Source organism: Anguilla rostrata, chromosome 11 (genome assembly GCF_018555375.3).
Source record: "Anguilla rostrata isolate EN2019 chromosome 11, ASM1855537v3, whole genome shotgun sequence".
NCBI lineage: Eukaryota > Metazoa > Chordata > Actinopteri > Anguilliformes > Anguillidae > Anguilla > Anguilla rostrata.
Window position 1 is genome coordinate 1,610,455 of NC_057943.1, and position 26,015 is coordinate 1,636,469.

Consider the following 26,015-nt stretch of genomic DNA (forward strand, 5'->3'; position numbering starts at 1 on the left):
CCCTGGCCCCTCCCACTTTCCTGGGCCCCGCCCCCACCCTCCCCTCCAGGCCCCGCCCAGGCTTGCTGTAACGTCTGTTTCTGTGGTGCCGCTGGACTCTCGTTCTTGTACAGACTGTAAAATGCATTATTTTGTACAACTTTATTGGAGAAAAAAAAGAACTTGTTAGCTGATCCCTGTGCCTTGATCACGACTGTACGTGTAAAATGATCTAAGATGTGAGGTATGTTTTTCTGCGCTGTAGAGCTCCATCTCCCCCCCCACCTCCCATCACCCCCTGCCCCCCCCACCCCATTCCCTCACCCCTCCCCCATATTTGTTTCGTTGATTTTTATTTTTCTCTGATTTATGTATATATTTTTCATCCATATACATTGTGTATATATATAATGTATATGGATTTAAATGACTGCTTTTTAGTAAAAACAAAGAACTCCTGACACAATTGTACACTATATATAGTATACATGTATAGAGTGTGTGTGTGTGTGTGTGTGTGTGTGTGTGTATGTATGTATACACACACATATGAGTGATAACTTAAATCCTTTCAGTAAGGTCTTGTTCACATGTTTTGTTTAGGTTTTTTCTTTTGTTTTTTTTTGTTTTATTTTGTTTTGTTTTTTTGTCACCAACATCTGCCTACATTTTTGGAGGGGTGGGGGAGTGGGTGGGTGGTTGTGAATTATTTCATTTTTGGCTTTAAACTCTAAAGGAGAGGGGGAAAGTGTCCAAATGCAAAAACATTGCTTGTTTCTACATAAACCAAATTTTTTTGCTAAAGAAAAAAAAAAGTAAGTGCATTAGTTGTTTGGGTTGTTCCTGGTGTGCCCATAACAGAACTCTTCTCTCACCACAAATGCTCAGAAACCCTCTGAACTCCAGTTCCCATAATCCCCTGTTTCCTGAGGAGATTTGGTGTACTGACAGTATGCTGCGTTCTGTTGGGGATTTTAAAGACAGGTTTATGTAGGATCTGTGCCAGTGGTCTTCATGGTCTGCTGGTTTTTGTTTTTTACTCGACACTTGATTGGTCGATTAAAGCAGCCAATTACAGTTAACTCACCTCACCTGGTTTCCTGGGTCTGAGTTTGTTTCTGATATTAAGTTGAAAACAAAAACCAGCAGACCCTGCAGCCCGCCAGGACCAGGAATGAAGATCACTGCTCTTTGCTGTTTCAACCGTCTTTTATTGCACAAAATACAGGCATGGGATTTGAACCAGCAACCTTATCCAGTTGCAGGATAGTTTCCTCACCCCTGCAGCAGGATTAAACAGGGTAATCCTAGAAATAATTTTCCCTCCCGAATAGGTAAGGAAACCCTGCAAACTCTGATCACTCCAGTCCACTTTTATAGCCGGGGTGTCCAGTCTTACCCAAAAAGGGCTGGCGGGGGTGCAGGTTTTTGTTTCGGCCCGACTCCAACTCACCTGATTCTACTGATGAAGGACTTTACTGAACACTGTGATTAGTTGACTAGTTGAATCTGGTGTCATAGTGCTGGTCTGAAACAGAAACCTGCGCCCACACCGGCCCTTTCTGGATAAGACTGGACACCCCTGCTCTATGGCAGCTGTATATGCGTGAGTAGTCTGCTAGAGGGCACTGCTGCTCAGCCCTGGAAGAGGTTCTGTGGAAGATATCCTCCATCTTGGCTCTTCTCTTCACTGCTGTGTGGCCAGCCTTGCAGATTAGGAAACGTTTAACCGGATATATCTGTTCTCAGTTCATTCCTGGTCTGACAGGTTTATTTTCTGAAGGTTGTCTGTATCTGGAAATTTTATGACAGCGGTGTTTATTTTTAGTTTAAGGTTTTTCTCGCTGCCTTTCATGCTGTTAAACCTTTTATGAAAATGTCCATTTGGTCGCCAGCCACCCAGGTAGGTGGCTTGCTATTAATTATCCTGAATCATGGCGAAGAAAGTGCTCTCCCTTAGGCCAGTCAGGAATTCTTATGTGAACCACAAGAATATCAAAGTGGTGCTGCCACCTAGTGCACCGAACGGTGAACTACAAGAGAAGGTTATTCAACACAAAAAAGTCCTTTTCCCCCCATCATTAATTGCTACTGATTGTCGTTGTTTGCCATTGGTGATAATGCGCAACTACAGTATGTGCAGAATGTTTATTACTAGTTTTTAATTATGACCCAGTTTTTAAACACTTGAGTCTCACAAAACATGTGTTTTCTGCCAAGTTAAAAGAGAGGGATCATGTTTTACTGTTGGAAAGTTTAAATTAGTCCAATCTTATCCAAAAAGGTGTGGGTGCAGGTTTTTGTGTTAGTCCAGCACTATGAAACCTGATTCAACTGATTAACTAATGATGGTCTTCAATCAAGACATCGATAAGCAGAATCAGGCGCCTTGGTTTTGTGCTAAAACAAAAAAAACTGCACCTACACTGACCCTTTTTGGTTAAGTGTGGACGCTCCTGGTGCAGCTGGATGAATCTGTTGGGTGATGGGCAGTTTCAGAACCCAGAGTTGAATGTGGAAATGGAGATGATGGATTCAACAGCATAAGCAAAATGGCGCAGATTCAGGAGATACCCTGTAAATTCTTCAAGTCGCATTTGGTCCCGCGGTTGGTTAACGTGGGAAACCTCCACAGATCGCAGAAGAACGGTTCCATGTTGGTGCACAGGGTGATGTCATGTCTTCTTTAGCGGGTGCTGACTAAATGCAGGGTGAGGATTGCCATGGTAACTCCATCTAGCCCAGTGGTGCCCAATCATGTGCCAGTAATTAACACACCTTCAACCAGAGAGGAGAGAGCCAATTAGTGAACTCGGCAGGTGCAGGGATCGGTTGGAATGAAAATCTGCATACTCTCAGCCCTCCACGGCACATGATTGGGCACCACTGATAGCCAATAGGCAGTGGAGATGGTGCACGTTGTACAGTGACATCACTTTTCAAGCAGTGCAGGTGGGAGAAATGCCGATGAAGACGATGTCGTGCATCCTTCTTTTTACACAACCCCCCCCCGCGCGCGCGCAAGAGCGGTTCAGATTGTATATCGTTTTTTAAAACTGCGTTTTAGGTTTTCCAGCGACACAAGCTATTTATGAGAGCCAGGATTCGCAAACCCTAAAGTGGGCGGAGCTATTTGTTGTCAACAATCACTCATGGGAGCAATCACAGCCTGCCTTTTGCAGTGGAGGGAAAACCCGATTTTAATTGGTTAACCGGTGAGTGACAGCACTTGGTACAGTAGCTTCAGCCAGGGCGGGGGTTTTTGAAAGCTCTCCCCTCCTCACTTGGTACCCGACCGGACCGGTCCGTATGGCTGAATCGAAAACTGAAAATCCACGATGAGGACGATGGAACTCGGAGACATCGACCCATTGGGACGGGAATGGGTGGACACGTTTTGTTTGGCCTTTCATCAGGTAAGTCGTCTGAACTTGAATCTTACTTTAATTTTTACAGTGAAAACCTAAAGAGTCAAAGTGGGTGGCCAATATGAGGGTGTGTTCAGCCAATCAAATGTGGGGAACCAGTTTTGTGCAAAAATGACTAGGTTACAAGGGTCAACGCCCTATGCAATAGGATCTGTAAGAATCCTGCTTGGCTTCAGCAGTATCAGAAGGGTACAGGGTGGGATGGCTGCTTAGCTTCAGCAGTATCAGAAAGGTACAGGGTGGTATGGCTGCTTTGCTTCAGCAGTATCAGAAGGGTACAGGGTGGTCTGGCTGCTTAGCTTCAGCAGTATCAGAAGGGTACAGGGTGGTATGGCTGCTTAGCTTCAGCAGTATCAGAAGGGTACAGGGTGGTATGGCTGCTTAGCTTCAGCAGTATCAGAAGGGTACAGGGTGGTCTGGCTGCTTAGCTTCAGCAGTATCAGAAGGGTACAGGGTGGAATGGCTGCTTAGCTTCAGCAGTTAGCCATGGGAAGGGTACAGGGTGGTCTGGCTGCTTAGCTTCAGCAGTATCAGAAGGGTACAGGGTGGTATGGCTGCTTAGCTTCAGCAGTATCAGAAGGGTACAGGGTGGTATGGCTGCTTAGCTTCAGCAGTATCAGAAGGGTACAGGGTGGTATGGCTGCTTAGCTCGCATTCAAAGGTACAGGGTGGTGGCTAGCTTCAGCATATGAAGGGTACAGGGTGGTATGGCTGCTTAGCTTCAGCAGTATCAAGGACAGGAAGGTGTTACTAGCGATAGAAGGGTACAGGTGGTATGGCTGCTTAGCTTCAGCAGTATCAGAAGGGTACAGGGTGGAATGGCTGCTTAGCTTCAGTACCAGAGTACGTGTATGGTGTAGTCACATTCAGAAGGGTACAGGTGGTGCGTTAGCTTGCATATAAAGGGTCAGGTGGTAGGCTAGCTTCAGCAGTATCAGAAGGGTATTATTATTTTTTTAAATATATTTTTTTAAAGGAAGCTGTGTAATTCCTTCTGGTATAAAAAGCTATGCAAGTTTTCTTGTTGCACGTTTTCTTGTAGATAAATTACATCAACAAAGAAATACGTTTTCACACAAAGGGGAGGTTGGGGTGTTATTTATTGAATGTAGTAAGTTGCTATGCAGTCCCAACATTTTTGCCATAGACTGGTGTTTGTTTTTTTTCTACAGATATTCATTTCTTATGCTGTTTTATTTACATAGAAACAGTTAGGCTGATGGCGGTGGGCAACGCCATAGTGTCGGTCTTTAGTGTCTGAACCCCCCCCCCCCCCCCAAGGAATCTTTCCCTCGCTGTGGACACCCCTCACCTGAGACCACACCCCTCGCTGCAGGTAAACTTCACCTGTATTGTTGGTTGTGTTAAAATGACCTAAACCTGTCGTGTGCAATCATGTGCCATGGAGGGCCGAGGGTATGCAGGTTTTCATTCCAACCAATCACTGCATCTTCTGCGTTCACTAATTAGTGCCCTCCTGTCTGGTTGAAGTGCGTTATTTAGTGAACTCAGCAGGGGCAGTGATTGGTTGGAATGAAACCCGCACTCTTACCCCTCCGTGGCATGTGATTGGGCAGCACTGATGTAAGTGCTCCAAACACCTGCTGGTTAGATGTATCTATTCTATAATGTGCAGAAAACAGGAAGTGTGTTTTTCAGAGTATCAGAACTCAAACAAGATTTTTACAATCAGGAAAACACCCTTGTCCTAAATATCTAGACACAGAATGGTCCTTTTTTATTTTTTAAAGAAGACAGGTTTATTAATATTTTTGTTGCTGATAATCTCTCACACATACACACACACATAGAAGTCTAAGCTACCCAGAATATGTCCATACCTCTATACACGAGGGTACTGTTTGAGAGGAAACTTGATTTGTACATAGTGCATTACAATGTTCATAATGACAGAAGGTTAATGGCTATAATGATGAGTCGGGTCAAAATGAACACAGCTGACATCAGTCTGATTGATACAGGAGTTGAGACACCATGTGCACGTGAGAACCTTCTACTGCTGGCGGTCCCAGAACCAGACGGTTCGTCTCTTAAACTCAGGAGCGCAGAATCACCGCCACCTGACTGACATCTCAAAGGTCTGGAGGACTTTGATCTCACCACCGTTTAATCTCTTTTGGAAGAACGTTTCTAAATGGTCTCGCCTCGGATTGGGAGGGGTGTTTCATAATGGGAGTGGCCGCTAAGCGATTTCGACCAATCAGGGCGGAGCTGCTAATGTGTCACAAAGTCAACCCAAAACACCTTTGCAGTTTTTTCACTCTTCTCATAAACAACAAACGCCTGCAGACACAGGACGCTGGACACAAGGCTCGTTTCGGGAAATGGTTTGTTTGATACTTTACAGGCTTGAGCCCCTTAGGGCTTGGACACTTCCATGCAGTCGTACAGATCCCTGTGTGCAAACTAGGGGGCGAGCAAGGTTGGGGGGGGGGGGGGGGCAAATAATTAAATGACGGAGTTGTGCAATTATGCAGTAAGTCCTAAAAGCTGAGTTATCACAATGTTTAAAGCAGGTTTTTTAAAGGAAGAGGGTTTCCCCCGCCCCCTCATTGTTTGGAAAAACAAAAACCCAGAACAGAACAGAACCAGTTTGTACAGTCAGCCCCTCCCCATGCAGGGTGGGGATATCATACAGCTCCGCCCCCTCACCATCAGTCAGCCCCACCCCCACCTACCCCGTGGCCATGACAACAGCAATCATCAAAAGGTCATTCACAGGACGCCACTTAAACGCTAGGTGTCACATGACCCTCTCTTTCCCCCAGCTGTTAGGAAAGCCTGATTGGAGCAGCTAGATCTCACAGATTATTACGCTGTACAGGTGTGTCTATTCCGCCCCACCCCCCTCCAAACCTGAGCCCTGATTGGTCAAGGGCGCTGAGGGGGCGGGGCAAATGGGGTTATAACAGTTAAAAGGCAAGACCTGTGGCTTGTTTTTCTTTTTTTTCCTTTTTCATTATATGATGTACTATCATCTTTTCATTTTTTTATATTTTTACACAATTTCACCTTTTAAACTCAATCCGTACGATATGCCATTCTGATTAAGATTCTTAATCCATCGTCATCATCATCATCATCATCGCTATGTGTACGTTTCCATTTCATCCAGAGAGCAGGCCTCAGCCCATTGGTCTCTTACAGCAGCAGCTTCCCGATGATGACTCCGATGACGAAGAACAGGACAGAGAGAGCCAGGAGGCGAGTGCTAGCGCCTTCCTCCTTCAGCCCAACCCCTGAGGAAGAGGAGGAGGGCTGAGGGGCTGACATGGCCGTGTTCTTCCTCATCCGCAGACCGTCGTCTTCCTGTAGGGGGGAGGGAGAGGGGCCTGTCATTTCATCTAGGGCTCAACCTTAACTTTAGCATTTAGCTGAACTCCCCTACCCACCAACACAACCCGATCCCCCCCTCAAACTCAACCAGACTCCCCCCCCCCCAACCCCCCTGAACTCAACCAGACCCCTCCCCCCCAACCCCCCCCAAACACAACCAGATCCACCCCCCTTATTCAATTCAAACACACCCAGCCCCTCCCCCAACATAACCAGACCCACCCCTGAACACTACCAGAGCCCCCCCCCCAAAACCCACCCAGCCATACCCCCTCCCAAACTCACCCGGCCCCCCTCACCTTCAACACCCCAGCCCCCATTCAAACACACGGTGCCCCCCTCCTCCCAAACACACCGCACCCCCCCCTTACCCTCATCTGTTTGTTCTCCTGGCGTAGTCTCTGCACCTCCTGCTGCAGCCTCCTGCTCTCCTCCATGATCTTCTTCACCTCCGTGTCGTCCAGTGCAGCGCTGGCCGACTTGGGCAGGGTGGACGACTCCGACTTCAGGGTGGAGGAGGAGGAGGAGGAGACTTTGGGCTCCGCGTCGTGCTGCAAGCGTATCGGAGAGGGGGGGGGGGGGGGAGATTGACCAAACCTTGTAACAGAAGTGCATCTTTTTTTAGATGCTCGTGATATCTTACACCCCGACTGCAGGGTACTGCAGGACCTAGAGCCGTCCAGGGGAGAGGCGTCTCACTGATTACCCCCCCCCCCACCCACAGGGGGCGCTGCTCACCATATTATCGTTCTCCAGCGGCATCACGAAGACACAGCGCAGCTTTGAGTCCATCAGCTCCTCCGGTTTCGCATCTTTCCACTGTCAAAGGGCAAGGGGTAAGAGGACAGAGGCAAGGGGTAATAGAACAGAGGTAAGGGGGTAAAAGAACAGAGGCAAGGGGGTAAGAGAACAGAGGTAAGGGGGTAAGAGAACAGAGGCAAGGGGTAATAGAACAGAGGTAAGGGGGTAAGAGAACAGAGGCAAGGGGTAATAGAACAGAGGCAAGGGGGTAAGAGAACAGAGGCAAGGGGGTAAGAGAACAGAGGCAAGGCCAGGTCAAGGTCTACACTCATTAAATAGGTACAACGTTGGTTTCTCTTATACGTTTGGTAATGGTTTCTCTTTAACGTTTGGTAACGGTTACATAGTGAGGCCCAGAGCCACTCACCACCACCTCCATGTCGGTCATCTCGGGCGGAGCCAGCAGGGACTGCACCATGAACTTGTGTTTGCTCTTCTCATTGGGGTCGTAGTCAAAGGGCTGCAGCATTACTGCCAGACAAAGAGACACGCCCCGTTACCTCACTCTCAGTGCTTCCTCCTGACCCGCATCACATGACCCGTGTTCTGCGTCACATGACCCGCAGCCCGCGTCACATGACCTGTACTCCTACACCCCCCCCCCCCCCAGATCTGCATGCTCACAGTGTGGCTACAGCCCAAAGGCATCCAGAGGGCCAGTGCTTCTGAAGCTCTGTCTGAAGCCCAGGGATCCCAGGATGCAGTGCAGGGGCTGGAACTGAACCGCAGCTATCCAAGCTGCCTGCAGCGTTGCCTGGGCAACCAACAGCTGCTACAGACATAACGGACGGCCAAAATCAGAGCAGCACTTTGCTCGTCTTGGATTGGACGAGATTTCTTCTTTCTTTACGCTACTGCAAGAGGTTGAGCAGCAAAAGGGTTCCAGACATCTCAGATGTACCGTGGAGGTGCTCTCATCGCCGTTTCACGAGAGACGATTCTATTTAGATTTTTTTTTTTTTTTGACTCTTGTGAAATTGGCCTTTTGCCAAATCTAAACTTCTCCAGGGTGTTGTCTTCAGCGTAAAGACGGCCCTGGTGAATCTCCGCGCAGTTCTCCTGCACAGGGGTGCGTAACGCGACCCCGCTCTACGTACCGGACACGTTGATGGAGGTCCCGGAGTCGATGACGCCGCTGTTGGGCCGGACGCAGTAGCGGCGCGGGGCGGTGGTCTTCACCTTGAAGCACACATGCGTCCGTGAGTTGCTCCAGCTTCAGCGTGGTAGCACCCGTCCTAACAGCCCTGAGGAAATGGGGGGGGGCACCAACGCTTCAGTACATGTGAAGGATCACTCGTGCACCATTCCACACCCCCGTGGATGTTAGGGTTTCGCGTTTCGATTTACGCCAGGTGTCACCAGCCCCGGTCCTGGACAGCCACCGGACTCACACTCCCAGCATGCACAGCAGAAAACCAGCAGGCTTCACTGTGTAACAGGCTGCACCAATTGACCAATTCAGTCCTTCCTAACTATGAAAACCATCAGACCCAGTGGCTCTCAAGGATCAGAGACCCCGGATCCAACTCACCAGCATTATAACAATATTAGTGCATGTACTTGTAATTTTTTCTGTAGTGTTTTGTTTATAAATCGAATTTGCAGTTTGGTATCCAGACCCCAGGGTCACAAATAAGGCAGTTAAGATATTTACTCCATGCCGCATTTATAAGCAACTTATGAATTTGCTTGGCTAAAGCCCTTATCCAGGGATTATTACAGGGTCTATATATTTACATACTTATGTAGCCTGATATTTACTGAGGCAATGGTGTCTCAGTGGCACTATAGAAATAAGCGTAGAGGCCTTTCTCCTTTTCGTGACACTCGTTGAGAAGCCCAACAGTGTAATTACGTTAGTTGTAAAGACAATTTACTGTATAAACTGCTTTACGCATTAATTCGCCACTACACTCAATACAACACAAGAACAATGTGCGTCTTTATGCGCGTTCGGTAGAACCCTACAGTGGCTTGAACTTGGACACGTGCTGTAACCCATGACAGCGGCTGCGTGAAACCTTTGGCCCAAATGCTAAATTAATGCAAAATCTAAACAAACTGATGGCTTCAGTGAGCTTGAGCAACAAAATAAAAAGTACATTCGTAACCACGCTGGACACTGCAGGTACATGTATCTACTGTAAAGATTGGCAGTGGTGCTCAGAAATGTCAAGAGTTAGGATTCACGGGAAGCAGACAAAACAGTGTGCGTGCTTTCACATTACCAGGATATCTAGTTAATCCCAATTTTCTATGAAATATCTGTGTTTTGGGACGCACACGCCTTCAGTCTCTAGATAACCTCTCTTTCACCACCCACACCACTCGGATATACATATGCGACGGAGCTGACATGTTTGACACGTTTAACAACATAACGCAGTGCACCTACAAATTAAGCAACAAAACGCAAGGAGGGCGTACGTGCCGCAGCAGCGTCACAGCGGGTCGCATTCCGGCTACTCGGCTGCTCAGTCAACGTCGTAACTGACTCCCTGAGTCAAGCAGTCAGTTTCAGATGGGCAATGGGGTGGCTAACTTTACGGCCGGGTACATGAGCGAATGCGATGCATCGCCGATCATCCACTGGGGAGGAGTCACAGCCAAAAATCGTAGTCCATGGATATACATTTCACTACCTGGCACTAGCGCGCTAGCTAAGTGGGCAGATATGTAGCTATCTTGCTAACGTTAGGCCTCGTGTTGCTTGTTAAATGTGCAAAGTGCAAAACGGGGACAAGGAAGGAACCCTCCCAATGGGCCTCGAACGGAAATGTAGCATGCTAACATTAGCCAAGTTAGCTGACGTAATGATCCGCCTTTCACCTGCTCAGCGCACATGGGGAAGCTAACAGCCCGTAAATGAGATTGGCTAGCTGTCAGAGCCCACCCCCCCCCCCCCACTGCCGATGAACGCTGGGGCCGCTGGAGTCGGAGATCAGCGCTCCGCAGGCCACCCCCCTCCTCCCTACTTAACTTACCCCGGAATTTCAGTTCGTGTTGCGGTTCCAGCAGCAGCACCTGGTCTTGCCTGGCCATGTCCCCGCGCTTCTGGTAGTGTTTCGGCGAGCTGTCGCTGTAGTTATCTTGCAGATATTTTTGTTATTAATTCTGTTCCCCCCGGGTCCACGAGCAGGCCAGCTAGGAGAACCGCGCGACTACAGCTCCTTGCAGCTGTGACGAAGCAGGAAGCGCTGAGAGCGAGGCTCCTCGTGACATCACATGGGAGGGGTGGCCTGTCAGAAGTCGGGAGTATGGAAAGCCGTGCAGGCCAAAACATTATGTATAAACGTTCTAAACTCAGTTACAGTTAACTGGAAAGGTCCGCATTCATTCTATTGACTCTTTGGACAATATTTCGAACAAAATTAATGTTTGTGCCTTCCTCTATAATATAGATTTCTCGCATGGGTCCAGGATATTCAAATGCCAGGACAATTTCGATAAGCCCTGTTGCCTTTATAAATGTAATTCACACCTGGACTGGATAAATATGTTCATAGACTTCCATAGGCTATATAATCCCTAATGAACTTGTTTGTTGTTTTTTTACAATAAAACACAGCTGTGAAACTACTACATAGCGCTTGGAAGGGAAATGTTTGGAAATAGAAAGAAGGGCAATCTAAATAATTAAAAAACAGATACTTTAATGTGAATTAAGTGACTTTCGGAAATAATGAATTGACAGCATTTTAGAAAGTATAGACGCATGACACATGGTCTGCTGACGCGATGACGTCATCTGGCCTGGTGGTGAAACGGGGGAATTATCATCAACTGAGGCCAGAGTAGGGTGTCTCCCGCAGACAGTGTACAGGGAACAAATACTCTGGCTTCCTATTAACTGTAAACACGAAAAGGCAAAGAAGAGAAGAACTACAAACTCAGTGGATTCAGAATAAACACGATCGACGCTTATTTTGGTGGTGGAGGGTATTCTGAAGAGGGACAGGATGTCTATATTCGGAAAGTTGTTCGGGAGTGGGGGTAAAGGTGGGAAATCTCCCAGTACGCAGGAGGCGATCCAACGACTTCGGGAAACGGAGGAGATGTTGGCTAAAAAACAGGAGTTTTTGGAGAAAAAGATTGACCAAGAACTCCTCATCGCGAAAAAGAACGGCACAAAAAACAAACGAGGTAAGGCCCGGACAGTAGCAGGCCTGATAACGGTGATGAGGGTATGCAGTTAGCCAGCTAGACCGCTAGCTGAATAACTTGTTTGATGGTACGAGAAAAAGAACCGAAACCGACTAACGCATTACCTAACAGCTGGCGATAGCTGAATACGTACATCTACTGATCTGTATAAGAGCAGCTGAATGGTTATAAGATAGCGTTGTTGTCATTAAAGTAGTACTAGCTAGCTTAATATAATGTGTTATATACGAATTCATCGTATACGGACCTCGGTTGAAATGCTTAAATCGAAATAATCGTACGCTCTGAAGATACTTTCATTATCGAAATGCTGCAGACAGAATTAGGCTCAGTCGCATCTTGAACTGCAAAACGTGCAAAAGCATGAAACTTGACAGATATGTCTGTGTTTGTGGACACTGTTCATTAAGTTCTATAGCCCCACCCCCAACATTTGTTTATTGTATGTTGATAAATATCAACAAGCCGCTTGTCTGAAAATTATGTGTGTTTGTCTAAATAATAATGAACCGCAAAAGTATATAAACGAGAATTTTTTTCTCTCAAAACAAAAAAAATGAACAAGCCAACATAACCTATGGAATGCTTGTTTTTTTCAATTCACCAGACTTTTTTTTAAACTAGTTTTTAGCCTCTGCAAAATGAAAATGCTCTTTGTTGCCTTCAGTTGAAGTCGCATTTCTTTTGAAGGTGCCTTAAGCGCTCTTCATTTTATTTACTTTTTATTTATTTATTTTAAGTTTAGACTGATTATCCCCCATTTGCAATACTTGACTAATCGCGACGGACTAATTCCTGTCAGTTTCGCACGAGGTCTCATTCTGTGGAGTCGCTCTGTCGCTGGTGTGGAGTTGTCTTCATCTGCGTTTACTAAACTCTTCCCATCCCTGGGCAACGCTAGAGCCAGGGGATGGGAAGGTTTGACGGACGCACTTGGCACTGGTGCGGTCGTGATTTGATACTAGGACGTGGGGCCCATCCATATGCCGGCACAGCCTTAACAGGAGGAGCCACCCAGGAGCCCTCCGAGGCGTTTATGATTTGACTTCTTCTCTCCCCCATGACAGCTCGGTTGATTTTGCGAAGGATTTTTGTTGACAGGTTTAGGTCACAGGGCCAATATTTGCTCCAAACAATTCAGATGTGTTTGCTTGTGAATTACCTCTCCAATATCCATAGGAAAATTTTTGAAATGGTTCAGATTCATTGATGACAGTTGTACTGGCTCAAATTGATGTTTCTGCGCGTGCTGTTTCTGGGCGTGCTGTTTCCACGGCGATCGTCATGGTGATGTGTTTGCCCCGCCCCCTCCCGCACAGCTGCCCTGCTGGCCCTCAAGCGCAAGAAGCGCTACGAGAAGCAGCTGTTCCAGATCGACGGCACGCTGTCCACCATCGAGTTCCAGCGGGACGCGCTGGAGAACGCCAACACCAACACCGAAGTGCTGAAGAACATGGGCTTCGCCTCCGAGGCCTTGAAGCACGCCCATGACCACATGTAGGGAGCCATTTTAAGCGTTTCTTCCCCCACTACCATCCCCATGCTGCAGTGCTCATTGTACCCACAGGGGGTCAGTTCAGGAAGGCGCACACAAGCTTGTGCTCTCCCACTAAGCACACTGCCACTTCTTAGCGCACCACTGTTAGCGAGTCGCGCTCACGCAGACGTGAGGCACAGGAAGACACAACAGGCTGACTTGCAGGGGCCCGACTGACCTGCAGGGGTCACTGGTGTGTAAAGAGAGGCTGTCATCTCAGTTAACACTAGAACAGGTACCAGACCATGGGGCCCATCCATGCAGTAGAACAGAGCCTTAACAGATACCAGACCATGGGGCCCATCCATGCAATAGAACAGTACCTTAACAGATACCAGACCATAGTAGAGCGCCAATCCAATGGCTCACTAGAGCAGAGCCTTAACAGATACCAGACCATGGGGCCCATAACCATGCCAGTAGAAGGATCAACAGAGCCTTAACAGATACCAGACCATGGGGCCCATCCATGCACTAGAGCAGAGCCTTAACAGATACCAGACCATGGGGCCCATCCATGCACTAGAGCAGTGCCTTAACAGATACCAGACCATGGGGCCCATCCATGCACTAGAGCAGTGCCTTAACAGATACCAGACCATGGGGCCCATCCATGCACTAGAGCAGTGCCTTAACAGATACCAGACCGTGGGGCCCATCCATGCACTAGAGCAGTGCCTTAACAGATACCAGACCGTGGGGCCCATCCACACACTAGAACAGAGCCTGAACAGATGCTTTGGAGTTCTGGCTGTTGGGATGAATTCTGACATGCTTCTCGTTTTTCTGTTTCAGGGACATTGACAAGGTGGACGATTTAATGCAGGACATCACAGAGCAGCAGGAGCTCGCGCAGGAGATTTCGGACGCCATCTCCAAGCCCGTGGGCTTCGGGGAGGAATTTGATGAGGTAAGAAGCTTAAATATCGGTGGCGTTCAACTCCCTCCGTTTGTCTGGCAGTGTTTAAAAAAGCGCTCTGTATTCATTACACCTCTAACCTGTCCACGGCCTTGAGCGTCAGGTCTCAGATGAAAACCAGGCCAGGCTGTTTATCCCGATAACTGCAAAGCTGTGATAAAGCTTTAGTTGCATGTACCTTTAAACTGGGGAAGATGGAGATTTTTAATGTGATTGGTTACAGAAGAGGCCACGCCCCCTAGGAAGAGGCAGGGTTTGGTTTGCATATTAGCTAAAAGGTATGGCCTTGTTTCCTCTCCCCCCCCCCCCCCCCCTCTCTCTCTCCCCCCTCTCTCTCTCTCTCTCTCTCCCCTTCTCGCCCTCTCTCTCTCTCTCTCTCTCTCTCTCTGCAGGATGAGCTATTGGCTGAGCTGGAAGAGCTGGAGCAAGAGGAGTTGGACAAGAACCTTCTGGAAATCCGGGGCACCGAGGATGTGCCCCTGCCCAGTGTGCCCTCCTCGTCGCTGCCCTCCAGGCCAGGTAGGGCTCATCTGCACCTCACCTGTTTCAGCGACGCCACAGCCGTGCCGCTTCTGATGTCATCGAAAGGTTGCGCGTGATCGCGAGGCCTTGGTGCGTCCGCGCGTCGGCGCATTCGCACCCGATGCCCCTGAAGAGCTCTGTGCGAAACGCAGTCCACTGCCAAACCTCTGTCTTTCAGATTAGCCAGCGTTAGCATTGCCAGCTCGCAGCTCCTTCAGATTAGCCAGCGTTAGCATTGCCAGCTCGCAGCTCCTTCAGATTAGCCAGCGTTAGCACTGCCAGCTCGCAGCTCCTTCAGATTAGCCAGCGTTAGCATTGCCAGCGTTAGCATTGCCAGCGTTAGCATTGCCAGCTCGCAGCTCCTTCAGATTAGCCAGCGTTAGCATTGCCAGCTCGCAGCTCCTTCAGATTAGCCAGCGTTAGCATTGCCAGCGTTAGCATTGCCTGCTCGCAGCTCCTTCAGATTAGCCAGCGTTAGCATTGCCAGCTCGCAGCTCCTTCAGATTAGCCAGCGTTAGCATTGCCTGCTCGCAGCTCCTTCCAGATTAGCCAGCGTTAGCATTGCCAGCTCAGCTCCTTCAGATTAGCCAGCGTTAGCACTGCCAGCTCGCAGCTCCTTCAGATTAGCCAGCGTTAGCATTGCCAGCTCGCAGCTCCTTCAGATTAGCCAGCGTTAGCACTGCCAGCTCGCAGCTCCTTCAGATTAGCCAGCGCTAGCATTGCCAGCTCGCAGCTCCTTCAGATTAGCCAGCGTTAGCATTGCCAGCTCGCAGCTCCTTCAGATTAGCCAGCGTTAGCATTGCCAGCTCGCAGCTCCTTCAGATTAGCCAGCGTTAGCATTGCCAGCTCGCAGCTCCTTCAGATTAGCCAGCGTTAGCATTGCCAGCTCGCAGCTCCTTCAGATTAGCCAGCGTTAGCATTGCCAGCGTTAGCATTGCCAGCTCGCAGCTCCTGAACCTCTCTTTCTGCGACTCTCTCGTTTGCAGCAAAGAAGAAGGAAGAGGAGGATGAAGATGACATGAAAGACCTGGAGCGATGGGCCATGGAGGCCATGTAGGCCGGGGACTCGAACCCCGAACCTTCGGACCTCAGACTTCGCACCTCGAACGCTGTTCCCCTGTGTTGGAAGGAAAGAGAGGACTTTCTCATTCTCTGATGTGGTTGTTCTTTGTGTTTGGGGGGGGGGAAAAATGTTTTTTTTTTTTTTTAAATCAACAAAACAAATGCAACAAAAAAAGAGACGAATGCCGCAGCTAGCTGTAGCTCCAGCGAACGAGGAGAGCAGCGGCAAACCCTAAACAAAGTCTCACCTCTGAAACGGTTACTCTAAAAAAAAAAAAGTTTTAAAAAATCGGTGTGTTTTTGTATGTCCTTGACACATCCATGGCCTTGCATCCAAACCTAAAGCTTTGATCATTATGTGAACTCCACATCATAGGAAGCTGTTGCTATTTCCGCACGTGTGCCTCCTGTTAGGATGAGTGTACACCAAGCCTGTGGCTCCAGACTAGAGAGACTGACTCTTTCTGCAGGAGAAGTCAGACCGTATCCCTACCTGCAATAATGCCAATGGGTCCGCTCACCAGCTTTGTACAGAAACACCAGAGCTGTGGAGGTCCTTTCACTATTTAACAGTTGAATGTAGACTGATGTATTTACCATTGATTTTATGCAAGTACTTGCATCTAAGATTCGAAGAATTTGCTCTTCGATTAACATTTATTCTGTGTTACGTTTTTTTTTAAAAACACAATCAGGTCTCTGTGTCTCACAAATCTTCCAGTTGCCCGTTTTCCTCATTCGTCATCCATCCTAATGCGTTTAGATTTCCCCTGACTAAGCATAAAGACTGTAGAGTGAACGTGTAACTGCAGCACTGCTGTACGATTTAATGCTGTTAGCGTTTACTTCCTGTTGTGGGAGTCGGAATGCCCCCCCCCCCCCCATCCTCGTTCCATTTTTATCACTCCTAAAATGTTTGCTTTGGCTTGCCTGTGTGTCTGGGATTCCCCCGTTTGCCTTGCCTGTGTGTCTGGGGTTCCCCGTGCGTTTTCAGGAATTGGCACGTTGAGTCGTGTCGTATGGGCGCCGTATCCTCCTGCTCAGTTCCAGAAACCCGTGTCCAAACACTCCTGAGTCTCACGCCTTCTAGTCAGGACCCATGGTCTTGGTGTACACCTCCGCTGGGGAGTAAAACTTCATTTTGCTGCCAATTCAGAAGCTGCCGGTCTGGCCCCAGTGTGTGTAAGACGCCTGGGGTTCCCCGTCTCCTTCCATGAGAGGCGGTCAGGCTTGTCTGTCATGTTTTTAAGTTTGCTGTTTTCAGTGTGTGTGTTTCTGTGTTACTCCAAAATGCTTTATAGCTGAGGAAGGTAAACTGTAGGTCACTTGGGATCACGGGGTTGGCGCACATTGGTGGGTCTCTCCTCTCATTGGGCGTGTTTAACGTCCTGTGAGAGCCATGGCGCTGGGGTGGGGGGGGTGTGCTGAAGGGAATTTGAATTAAGATTGTTTTCGTTTTCTTTGCCGAATAACAAATTTCTTAAAATGCTGCTGTTCCCTAAGATTATATTTGTTATTTTAATCTTAGACTAGTAGTCCGTTTCATCTGACTTGTTTGTACACACGCACACATACTTTTGTAAAACACTCACATTATTTTTCAGTTGTTTACACATTCATAAAAGTCATTTCTTTAGCCTGTAGTTGATATTCAATTCTGCCTTGTGTTATTCAGACCAATCTCCATTGGCTGTCGATGCATCACTTGCTAGCTTTGTTTCTATGGTGACTCTGAGCTGCATAATTATCCCATTTCCTGCATCCTGCCTCAGGGCGGAAGCAGTTCTGTGTTTGTAATGGCGATTGATGTACAGTGTGCACGCTTCCACTGAACGAAAACAGAAAATGCCTGGACCAGCTCCTGGTCTCCCTGCCTGACATGCGTAATTATTCATCTGCATGTTACACTAATTTGGAAACAAAGCTTTTTAAAAAAATTTTATTTTCAGATTTTATCAATGAGAAGACGGGAGAAACCAGGCCAGCAAGGTTTTTATCCAGCCTCATGCTCAGACTGGTACAGACGGGACATCCTGTAAAATTGTGCAGATAAAACTTCATTTACACAGACGTGCTGTGCATTTTCTACATAGGACTAGAAGTGTGCGTTGTAATTTTTTGCAAGATGTAACCCACACAGTGGCATGTATGCATTTGTATGTTTTAACTATCCAGATGAAACTATTATTTGAATGAGCATTAAACTTGTTCATAATTTTCTGTTTCTTTTTTCTGTTAAAATAAGTGTATAATGAAGGGCTGCACATGTCTTAGTATGTCACCAACTATGTATTTAGCTGTCGTTATTTAGAGGAAATATTTGCACTTTTGGACATACGTCTTACCCAAAGATAATCTGACATACACACAGCATACCCTGATGAGTTGGAAATGGAGTGTCTTTTCTAGACAGCCAGATCTGTTGAGTGATTTTATATGCAACTCTTTACAAACATACTTTACTGTTCCGATTCAGAACTCGCCGGCCTGCTTTGAGAGAGCAGACCACTGAGAAGAAACAAACTCGTCCGAAACTAAACAGACGGAAAAGACGCAGAACAGAACCACTGGTATGAATTAAAGAGAAAAGGGAGAGGATAAAGCCGGAGAGAGATTTTGAGAGCGTTCAGGCCTGTGACTGCGTTGGGCACACATGGATTTCGGGAAGTATGTGCCAGGCCCACGCACGTTTTGCAGCAAGACTGTCCCAAGTTCTGCTTCAGGTTGTTCTGGGTGCAGGTACGGGTCCGAGAGCCGGCCACAACTCCATGTGACCTGAGGCGGCTACCTGACGTCATGTCATACTCATAGCGCGCTTGCGCGACTGGCAACCGGAAGGTTTGCGCATGCCCACTGATGATCCGCAGCTGACGCAAGAAAAGAGTCGCTAGGACAGGGAGAAGGGAGGAAGACGGAATAAAAATCAACGAGAAACTTTTTAAAACCATATAGCAAACATGTCTGGAGACGAGGTGAGCTGGCGAACTTCTTTTAGCGCTTGTCTTAGTTCCTATTCGAGGAGGAGAGAGCTAGAGAGTCGCAGTAGCAGAGCCGCGATGTGGCCTAGCCAGCCGGGCCGTGGGCTGCAAAAATCGCTGTGTGAAGAGCGGCACGCATGGCGCTTCCCCAAGCACGAAGCGAAGTTGGGAATGCACTGGTCGTGTCGCTGACTGCCTGCTTTAAATTAATATTTTCTCTAACAACATTCATTTTAGACTAGTGGGGTACATTTACTTATTTAGCTAACGCTTACCAAGTTATAAAAGCGAGAATGACGCCAGTTTTAGCTAGCTGACTAGGACTGAAGGTAAGCTAGCTAGCTGAAAAATGAGCTGACTGGCTTGCTTCATAGCCTTGCCATTATGCTGAGTAGCTACAGTAATGCTTACTGTTGTTTATTACCTCACGCTGGCTATGCAAGTAGTGAATAAACTAGTGGAGGAGGTCAGATAATTGTTTTTTTTCCAGAGCGGCGTTTCAGGGTCACTTGTCACGTGTTTATCTCCACATACACTTGCAAATGCATGGCTTTCTAGTACTGGGCTGGCTAACATAATGTTGTGCAATGCTGTACTACTAGCGAATGTCGTCGCCACATTGATTTAGCCAGTCAACAACAGCCCCTGCCCATCACGTAGGTAATGTTAACTTGTTTTCTGTTTAAAGGGTAGCTGGCGTACGCTACCTATGTAGTACACGAGGATGTCATTTTCTGACATGTCAGTCACTAATCTCCGATGCTGTCAGCGTCCACGGCTGATATTCTGCGTGTTGACTCCTATAGAAAGGACACGGGTCATTATAGATAGCGCGCTGGCTGGCGTGTGCACGAAGCTCTTGCTGGTGGTAAACAGCTGGACAATATGATCGGATGTCGCCTGAGAAAGCAGTCTAATCATCCAGTTTGAGCCCAGTACTGTAGCGTTAACCCTTTAAGGGGTAAAATCTGATTCCTGATTAGAATGTTTTTAACTGAACATTCTACAGCAGATGAAACAATCACTTACTGGCAACTGAATGCAGTGGGGTTCTAGAACATTGACATCGAATTTTGAAAAAAACATTCCACAAAAGGAAAACCTTGCTTCTGTAGTTGTAGAAGCTATGCGAAAACCAAAAGAGGGTGTTGTTAAATGTTTTCTGCGTTTAATTTTCCTTTTTGTCTGGCGCAGATGATCTTCGACCCCACCATGACCCGGAAGAAGAAGAAGAAGAAGAAGCCCTTCATGCTGGAGGAGGACGGGGGCGACGGGCTGAGCGAGGACGCGCAGCAGCCCGAGGCCAAGGAGGTGGAGCCTGAGGGCGGCGAGGAGCGCGACCTGGAGCTGGACGAGGACGAGGGCAGGAGGAAAGGTCAGGGGTCACGGGGTGACCGTATGTGCTGTGGTGGCTCTCTGCCTCCAGGCTGCGTGAGGTTCTGGTTGAGAGCAGAATGGGCCAGGGCCAGGTTTGCCTGACCTGTCTGGGAGATTTGCAGCTGTGTCAGCCCCCCCACTTCATCTGTCCCTGAAAACTCTCGTTTGCCAAACGGAGTGTGATAGAACTGCCGCTCTTACCGGTGCTGGTGAATACAGTTGATTTTGTTAGCATTGGCTAATGCGCTCTGTCTGTTCAGAAGCAGTGGGGTGGATGTGTAGCTGGGTGTTTGGACATCTCGTCCAAATTTATGGGCATTAATATGGAGTTGGTCCTCCCTTTGCTGCTATAACAACCTCCACTCTTCTGGGAAGGCTGTATACTAGATGTTGGAGCGCTGTTGCAGAGATTTGCTTCCATTCAGCCAGAAGAGCATTAGTGAGGTCAGGCACTGATTGGGCGATTAGGCCTGGCTCGCAGTTGGCTTTTCAATTGATCCCAAAGGTGTTGGATGGGGTTGAGGTCAGGGCTCTGTGCAGGCCAGTCAAGTTCTTCCACACTGTTCTGGACAAAACCATTTCTATATGGACCTCTCTGTGTGCCCGGGGGCACTGTCATGCTGAAACAGGAAAGGGCTTTTCCCAAACGTGAAGCATCATGGCCGGGGTGGAAAACGAGGGCTGGTCTGTTTAGGGTTTTCTCCTCTTCGTGTTTTAATTATCCCAATCGTTTATTTGATCTGATGTTTTTAATGGTAAATGGTAAATGGACTGCATTTATATAGCGCTTTTATCCAAAGCGCTTTACAATTCATACCTCGCATTCACCAGAGCAATTAGGGGTTAGGTGTCTTGCTCAGGGACACCTCGACATGCCCAGGGTGGGGGATCGAACCGGCAACCCTCCGACTGCCAGACAACCTCTCTTACCTCCTGAGCTATGTAATGGAATCACGGCCTGTTGCTGCAGCCTGAGCACGTCTCCCTGGTGAACATGTTTTACTCTGAAACAGCCCTGGTGTGTGCTGCCGTTGATAAATGCAAGGCAGAATAATGGTTTGGTAGAAAAACCAGCAGAAACACTGTGTCTCCAGAGCTGGGGTTGTGCTCCTCAGTGCTCTAGGGAAGAGTTCCTTTTATAAGATCAGTTTATCGGACCTGATTAGTGTGAAATGGTGGCCTTACTAATGTACAGTAGAGTTTCCGTACTGTTGGCTGTTCCCTGTGAATAGTGCCCTCCTTCCGTTAGCTGTGTGTGGTCATGGGGTGTCAGGTGACCCCTGTCAGGTGACCCCTGTCAGGTGAGGTGTCCAGCCGTGCTGAATCCTGCTGGTTTTTTTAATGTGAATAATGTTCTCAGACGGGAAAATGAGAGCCCTTGACTGTGCTCTCCCTGAGCTAGCAGAGGCATGAACATCCTCCCTTTTAATCTGGGTTTGGGCCGTGCGGCTGAAAAACAGCTGGCCAGCAGGCGGCGCCATACTGTGAGAGATTCGGCCTCGCCACTGACCTGCGCTCCTTTTTATCCCCGATTCATCAGAGCCGTCGGACGATTTGGACGACCTGAACTTCTTCAATCAGAAGAAGAAGAAGAAGAAGCCCAAGAAGGTGTTCGAAAACGACCTGGAAGAAGGGTTAAAGGTCAGTGCTGCTCAAACGGTTGCATGGAAATGGAGTTTGTGATCAGTGGGGGTAAAGTCCTGTTTTTGGGGTTCCGGTATTGTTGCATGCTGAAGGTGGTGCTCATGGATGACCTTGCCCCCCCGTCCCCGTCCCCCGTCCCCAACAGGAACTGAAAATTGAGGGCGAGGCGTCGGAGCCCCTGGATGACGACGACATGGGCATCACGCTTCCCGCCAAAAAGAAGAAGTCCAAAAAAGTGGACTTCCTGGAGGAAGGAGACACGCAGGAGAAGGACGAATGTATGTCTGTCTGTCTGGCTGTCTGTCTGTCTGCTCAAGGTTATTGTCGTGCATAAAAACCGCAACTAGTAAGAAAACGAGACAGGAAACTACATTTTTGAGGTGAAATAAAATTAAGAAACACTCAAGAAAATAAAACTAAAAGTAAAACTAGAATTTGCCCCTGAAACTAAACTAACATTTTTCTTTTTTCTTGTGTTTTCATTCTAAAGATAAAAGGCAAGGCACTGTTGTCCTGCCTGTTCTGTTCTACTTAGTCACAGCCACTAGATGGCGATGTACTACCTTGTGCTTTGTCACTCAGAACAGTGGCTGCATTTACATGCATATTTTCTCATTCTGAATGTAATTATTCCAGTTAAAGATTCTAAATGGACTGTTTACATCAGTGGTGCCCAATCACGTACCATGGAGGGCCGAGGGTATGCAGGTTTCATTCCAACCAATCACTGCACCTGCTTATTTCACTAATTAGTTCCCTCCTCTCTGGTTGAATGTGTGTTAATTAGTGAAATCAGCAGGGGCAGTGATTGGTTGGAATGAAACCCGCACACCCGTGGCATGTGATTGGGCACGACTGTTCTGCCTGAACGCTGAAGGGAGTGATCGTAGTGAGCGCATGTTTACATGCCCCTGGTGTAATCAGAGGGGATTTTCTGATTTGAAGATGGCCCCGCGTCGGGCACAGCGCTTGTGTTTCTCCAGTTTCTGCTAATGGAGCAGCAATTTCAGCTGAGGAGCAACATTGTGAAAGTTTTTTTTCATTCATTCAAATATTTTTTGGAACAATTTGTTGTTTTGAGTTTTTCAAACTCCTAGGTGTCCAACAGGTTTTTCTGGCGGCAGCCCCGTTCCGCTCGGCGCCTGCCATGTTTCTGAATCCCCTGTAAACTGGAATGTGTCGCCCAGCCCAGGGGAAAAGGCGCAGTGAGTGACAGAGCGCTGTACCTATAAGATCGTTTGTGCGTTTCCTCCTCTCAGCCCTGGAGGACGAGGACGGGAAGAACAACGACGGCATCACGTTCAGCACTCAGACGGGGCCTGCCTGGGCGGGCTCGGAGAGGGACTACACCTACGAGGAGGTGAGCCGTGACCCCACAACAAAACTGCCGATGTCTGACTCATTCCCCTCGAAACACTGTACTTCCATTTGGCCAATAAGCGTTTTTCTCTATAGAGCCAAGATTCAGTTTTGAGCTGTAGCTGAACGGAGATGAAGATGTGTTTATTGGTTTTAGCGCTTCCTGTTGCCGCTGTCACAGGCAGGGAGTTCCTGGCCGTGTGCTCTTCATTACGTGGTTATTTCTGTTATTGTCCTCCTGCTGCTGTGCCTGAGTCAGTCTGGATAAGGACTAAATGCAGACTGCAGAACGGCTATGCTTGCGTGGGTTTGCAGAAGGTTGGGTTCGGTTTGGTTTTCGGAGGGTGGGTTGGATTTGCAGGATGTTGGGTTTTTCAGAAGGTTGGGTTGGGTTTGCAGAAGGTTGGGTTGGTTTGGGTTTGCAGAGTGTAAATGCTGCTTTGAGGCGGTGCCGTACAGCCAGGTGATGGCGGAATCTTACCTGTCCCCACCTGTGCAGCTGCTGAACCGCGCCTTCAACATCATGCGGGAGAAGAACCCCGACATGGTGGCCGGAGAGAAGAGGAAGTTTGTGATGAAGCCGCCGCAGGTGGTCCGAGTCGGAACCAAGAAGACCTCCTTCGTCAACTTCACAGATATCTGCAAACTGTGAGTCCCCCCCCCCCCCCCCCCCCCTCCTCTACCACAGCGGAGTCCCAGCCTGCCTATACTGAGCTAGCTTGTTTGCAGGATGTTACACATGTCAGTTGTTGTTTATTAAAGCTTGTTCTGCTTCAATTCCACTCTTTGTCCAGGTTGCATCGGCAGCCGAAGCATCTTCTGGCCTTCTTATTGGCTGAGCTCGGGACAAGGTAAGATGAGCTTCGGCCTTTTGATCTCGAGTTATTGTGTACCTGCTGACTTGGCTCTTGGTGTTTTGTGCTTATGGTGCATTGTTACAGTAAGGAAAGTGAATTCTCTTGGCTGTTCCCCCGAGCCGTGCCCCCAAGCTCTTCCCAGCGCTGTTCCCTCAGCTGTTCTCTGAGCTGTTCTAACACGAGCTCTTCCTCCCCCTCAGTGGCTCCATAGACGGAAATAACCAGCTGGTCATCAAAGGCAGATTCCAGCAGAAACAGATAGAGAACGTCCTGCGCAGATACATCAGTAAGTGGCTCCAGGGGCAGCGGGTGACTGGTGTCAGACTGTGACAGTGTACTGGTGTGTGTGTGTGCGTGTGTGTATTTCTGCATGTGTGTGTGTGTATATATTTATACGTGCGTGTGTGTGTGTGTATATTTATATGTGTGTGTATAGTGTATGTGTGTGTGTATTAATACGCGCGTGTGTGTATATTTATACGTGTATGTGTGTGTATAGTGTATGTGTGTGTGTATAGTGTGTGTGTGTGTGTATTAATACGCGCGTGTGTGTGTTTGCAGAGGAGTACGTGACGTGTCACACCTGCCGCTCTCCGGAGACCATCCTGCAGAAGGACACGCGGCTGTACTTCCTGCAGTGCGAGACCTGCCACTCCCGCTGCTCCGTCGCCAGCATCAAGACCGGCTTCCAGGCCGTCACGGGCAAGAGGGCGCAGCTGCGCGCCAAGGCCAACTGAGCCCCGCCCACTACTGAGCCCCGCCCACTGGGGGCGTGGCCTGGCCGGGTGGACTCTTATGAACTGTGCGGTCGGGTTTGGTATTGCTGCGTTTGCCTCTCGTAAAAACAAACAAACAAACAAAAATAAAAATGATTAAAAAAAACAGAATAAACCGACTGGAAAAAGGGCACACAAGCTGTGTGTTGTTGTCATCTGCAGTAGCTGTTCTTCTGTGATTCATCGGTCACCCAAAATCCCGCCCCTTCCCAGCCTCTTGGCCCCTCCCCTTTTGTCCTATTGGTGGTTGAGGCAGTTTATTGACAGGATGCAGTTTCATTTCACTTATTTTTCTTTTTTTTTCTTTCTTTTTTTTTCAACTGCGCTTGAATGCCTTTAAGTTAATTTGATTTACTACCACCCCCTCCCCCCCTTTTAAAAAAGGTTTTTTTTATATAAAGGGGGGGGGTCTCCTGCCTCAGCGCTGTGGGCATCCCGGGGGGGCCCACACTGCTCCTCGGCTTCATGCGTGTGCTTCACGTGATACCTGAGAAATCCTCACCTTGTGCGAAAGACTGGCTCGTGCGGCTCGTGCGCACAGAGGAAATTTCCTGTGAGAAGTGTGAGAACGAGCGCGTGTGCGTGCGCGCGTGTGCGAGGATGGGGCAGTGATTTGGGAGTCTTGCTTGCGCCCCCTCCTGGTTCCGCCTGCAGGTGCAGGAGTGTGCGTGTGCTGTAGGAAGGCAGGGAGATCTGCTCACTGCTGTTTGCAGAGGCAGGTGAGGAATCACTATTTTACTGTTTGAAAATCAGACTTTTAAATAAAGATGGCTGTATCAAATCACATGGAATCCTATTGAGATTATTTGCAACGCTGTTCTCTGCCTCTCGTCTGTCGCAGTCAAGCTTCGAGCGACGTCCTCTTATAAAAAGACCACTGTGTAACAAACACGCTTTGACGAATCGTAGTATCTTTCATGTTTGAGTCTGTGCCTAAATGCTAGGGGACGGTTCCTGCAGTTATGTTGTAATGGGGCCAGTCTGTGTCCACAGGGCGGTGTATTGAACGCTGGTTCAGGTGCAGGATAATGGCTCTATGGGCTGGTAAATGGCTGTACTGCATCAGACAGGAGGAAAGTAGTGCTTTTGAAGGCAGGAATCCCGCCAGCGAAGCTCTCTGAATTATTAACCGGCTCGCTCGTCTCCTTTTGAAGTCCGGCCAGACCCATCCCAGGCTGTAATCCTTTCATTATCCACCGAATTACAGCACGAGGTTCGGAGAGGCTCCGCAGTGACTTCAAAAGAAAAGCCAGGT

General features: G+C 48.3%; 3 protein-coding genes across 3 annotated transcripts; 2 read left to right on the forward strand and 1 right to left on the reverse strand.

Moving 5' to 3' along the window:
* Window positions 1-4,489: 4,489 nt before the first annotated feature.
* Window positions 4,490-10,784, reverse strand: LOC135235038 (vesicle-associated membrane protein-associated protein B-like). Its single transcript, XM_064300236.1, is given in 7 exon segments — window positions 4,490-6,737; window positions 7,136-7,315; window positions 7,503-7,583; window positions 7,933-8,036; window positions 8,663-8,760; window positions 8,762-8,809; window positions 10,276-10,784. Coding segments are annotated over 7 exon segments (1,011 nt in total). The 5' UTR covers window positions 10,608-10,784; the 3' UTR covers window positions 4,490-6,569.
* A 534-nt stretch (window positions 10,785-11,318) lies between these two features.
* LOC135235181 (charged multivesicular body protein 4b-like) lies at window positions 11,319-17,986 on the forward strand. Its single transcript, XM_064300432.1, has 5 exons — window positions 11,319-11,708; window positions 13,049-13,226; window positions 14,062-14,176; window positions 14,578-14,704; window positions 15,694-17,986. Exons 1-5 carry the CDS (start codon window positions 11,525-11,527, stop codon window positions 15,762-15,764), a joined length of 675 nt encoding a protein of 224 aa, XP_064156502.1. The 5' UTR covers window positions 11,319-11,524; the 3' UTR covers window positions 15,765-17,986.
* Window positions 17,987-18,581: 595 nt separating this feature from the next.
* LOC135235177 (eukaryotic translation initiation factor 2 subunit 2-like) lies at window positions 18,582-25,544 on the forward strand. The gene is made up of 9 exons (XM_064300425.1): window positions 18,582-18,741; window positions 19,942-20,122; window positions 21,665-21,765; window positions 21,914-22,046; window positions 23,028-23,128; window positions 23,627-23,775; window positions 23,922-23,978; window positions 24,185-24,270; window positions 24,546-25,544. Exons 1-9 carry the CDS (start codon window positions 18,727-18,729, stop codon window positions 24,719-24,721), a joined length of 999 nt encoding a protein of 332 aa, XP_064156495.1. The 5' UTR covers window positions 18,582-18,726; the 3' UTR covers window positions 24,722-25,544.
* The last annotated feature ends 471 nt before the right edge of the window (window positions 25,545-26,015 follow it).

Coding starts and splice junctions, on each gene's coding strand:
- LOC135235177 (XM_064300425.1), top strand. Junction 21,766..21,913: donor ACCTGGAAGAAGGGTTAAAG/GTCAGTGCTGCT, acceptor CGTCCCCAACAG/GAACTGAAAATTGAGGGCGA. Junction 23,776..23,921: donor TTCACAGATATCTGCAAACT/GTGAGTCCCCCC, acceptor CTCTTTGTCCAG/GTTGCATCGGCAGCCGAAGC.
- LOC135235181 (XM_064300432.1), top strand. CDS start 11,525: ATGTCTATATTCGGAAAGTTGTTCGGGAGTGGGGGTAAAGGTGGGAAA. Junction 13,227..14,061: donor AAGCACGCCCATGACCACAT/GTAGGGAGCCAT, acceptor TTTCTGTTTCAG/GGACATTGACAAGGTGGACG. Junction 14,705..15,693: donor GTCGCTGCCCTCCAGGCCAG/GTAGGGCTCATC, acceptor TCTCGTTTGCAG/CAAAGAAGAAGGAAGAGGAG.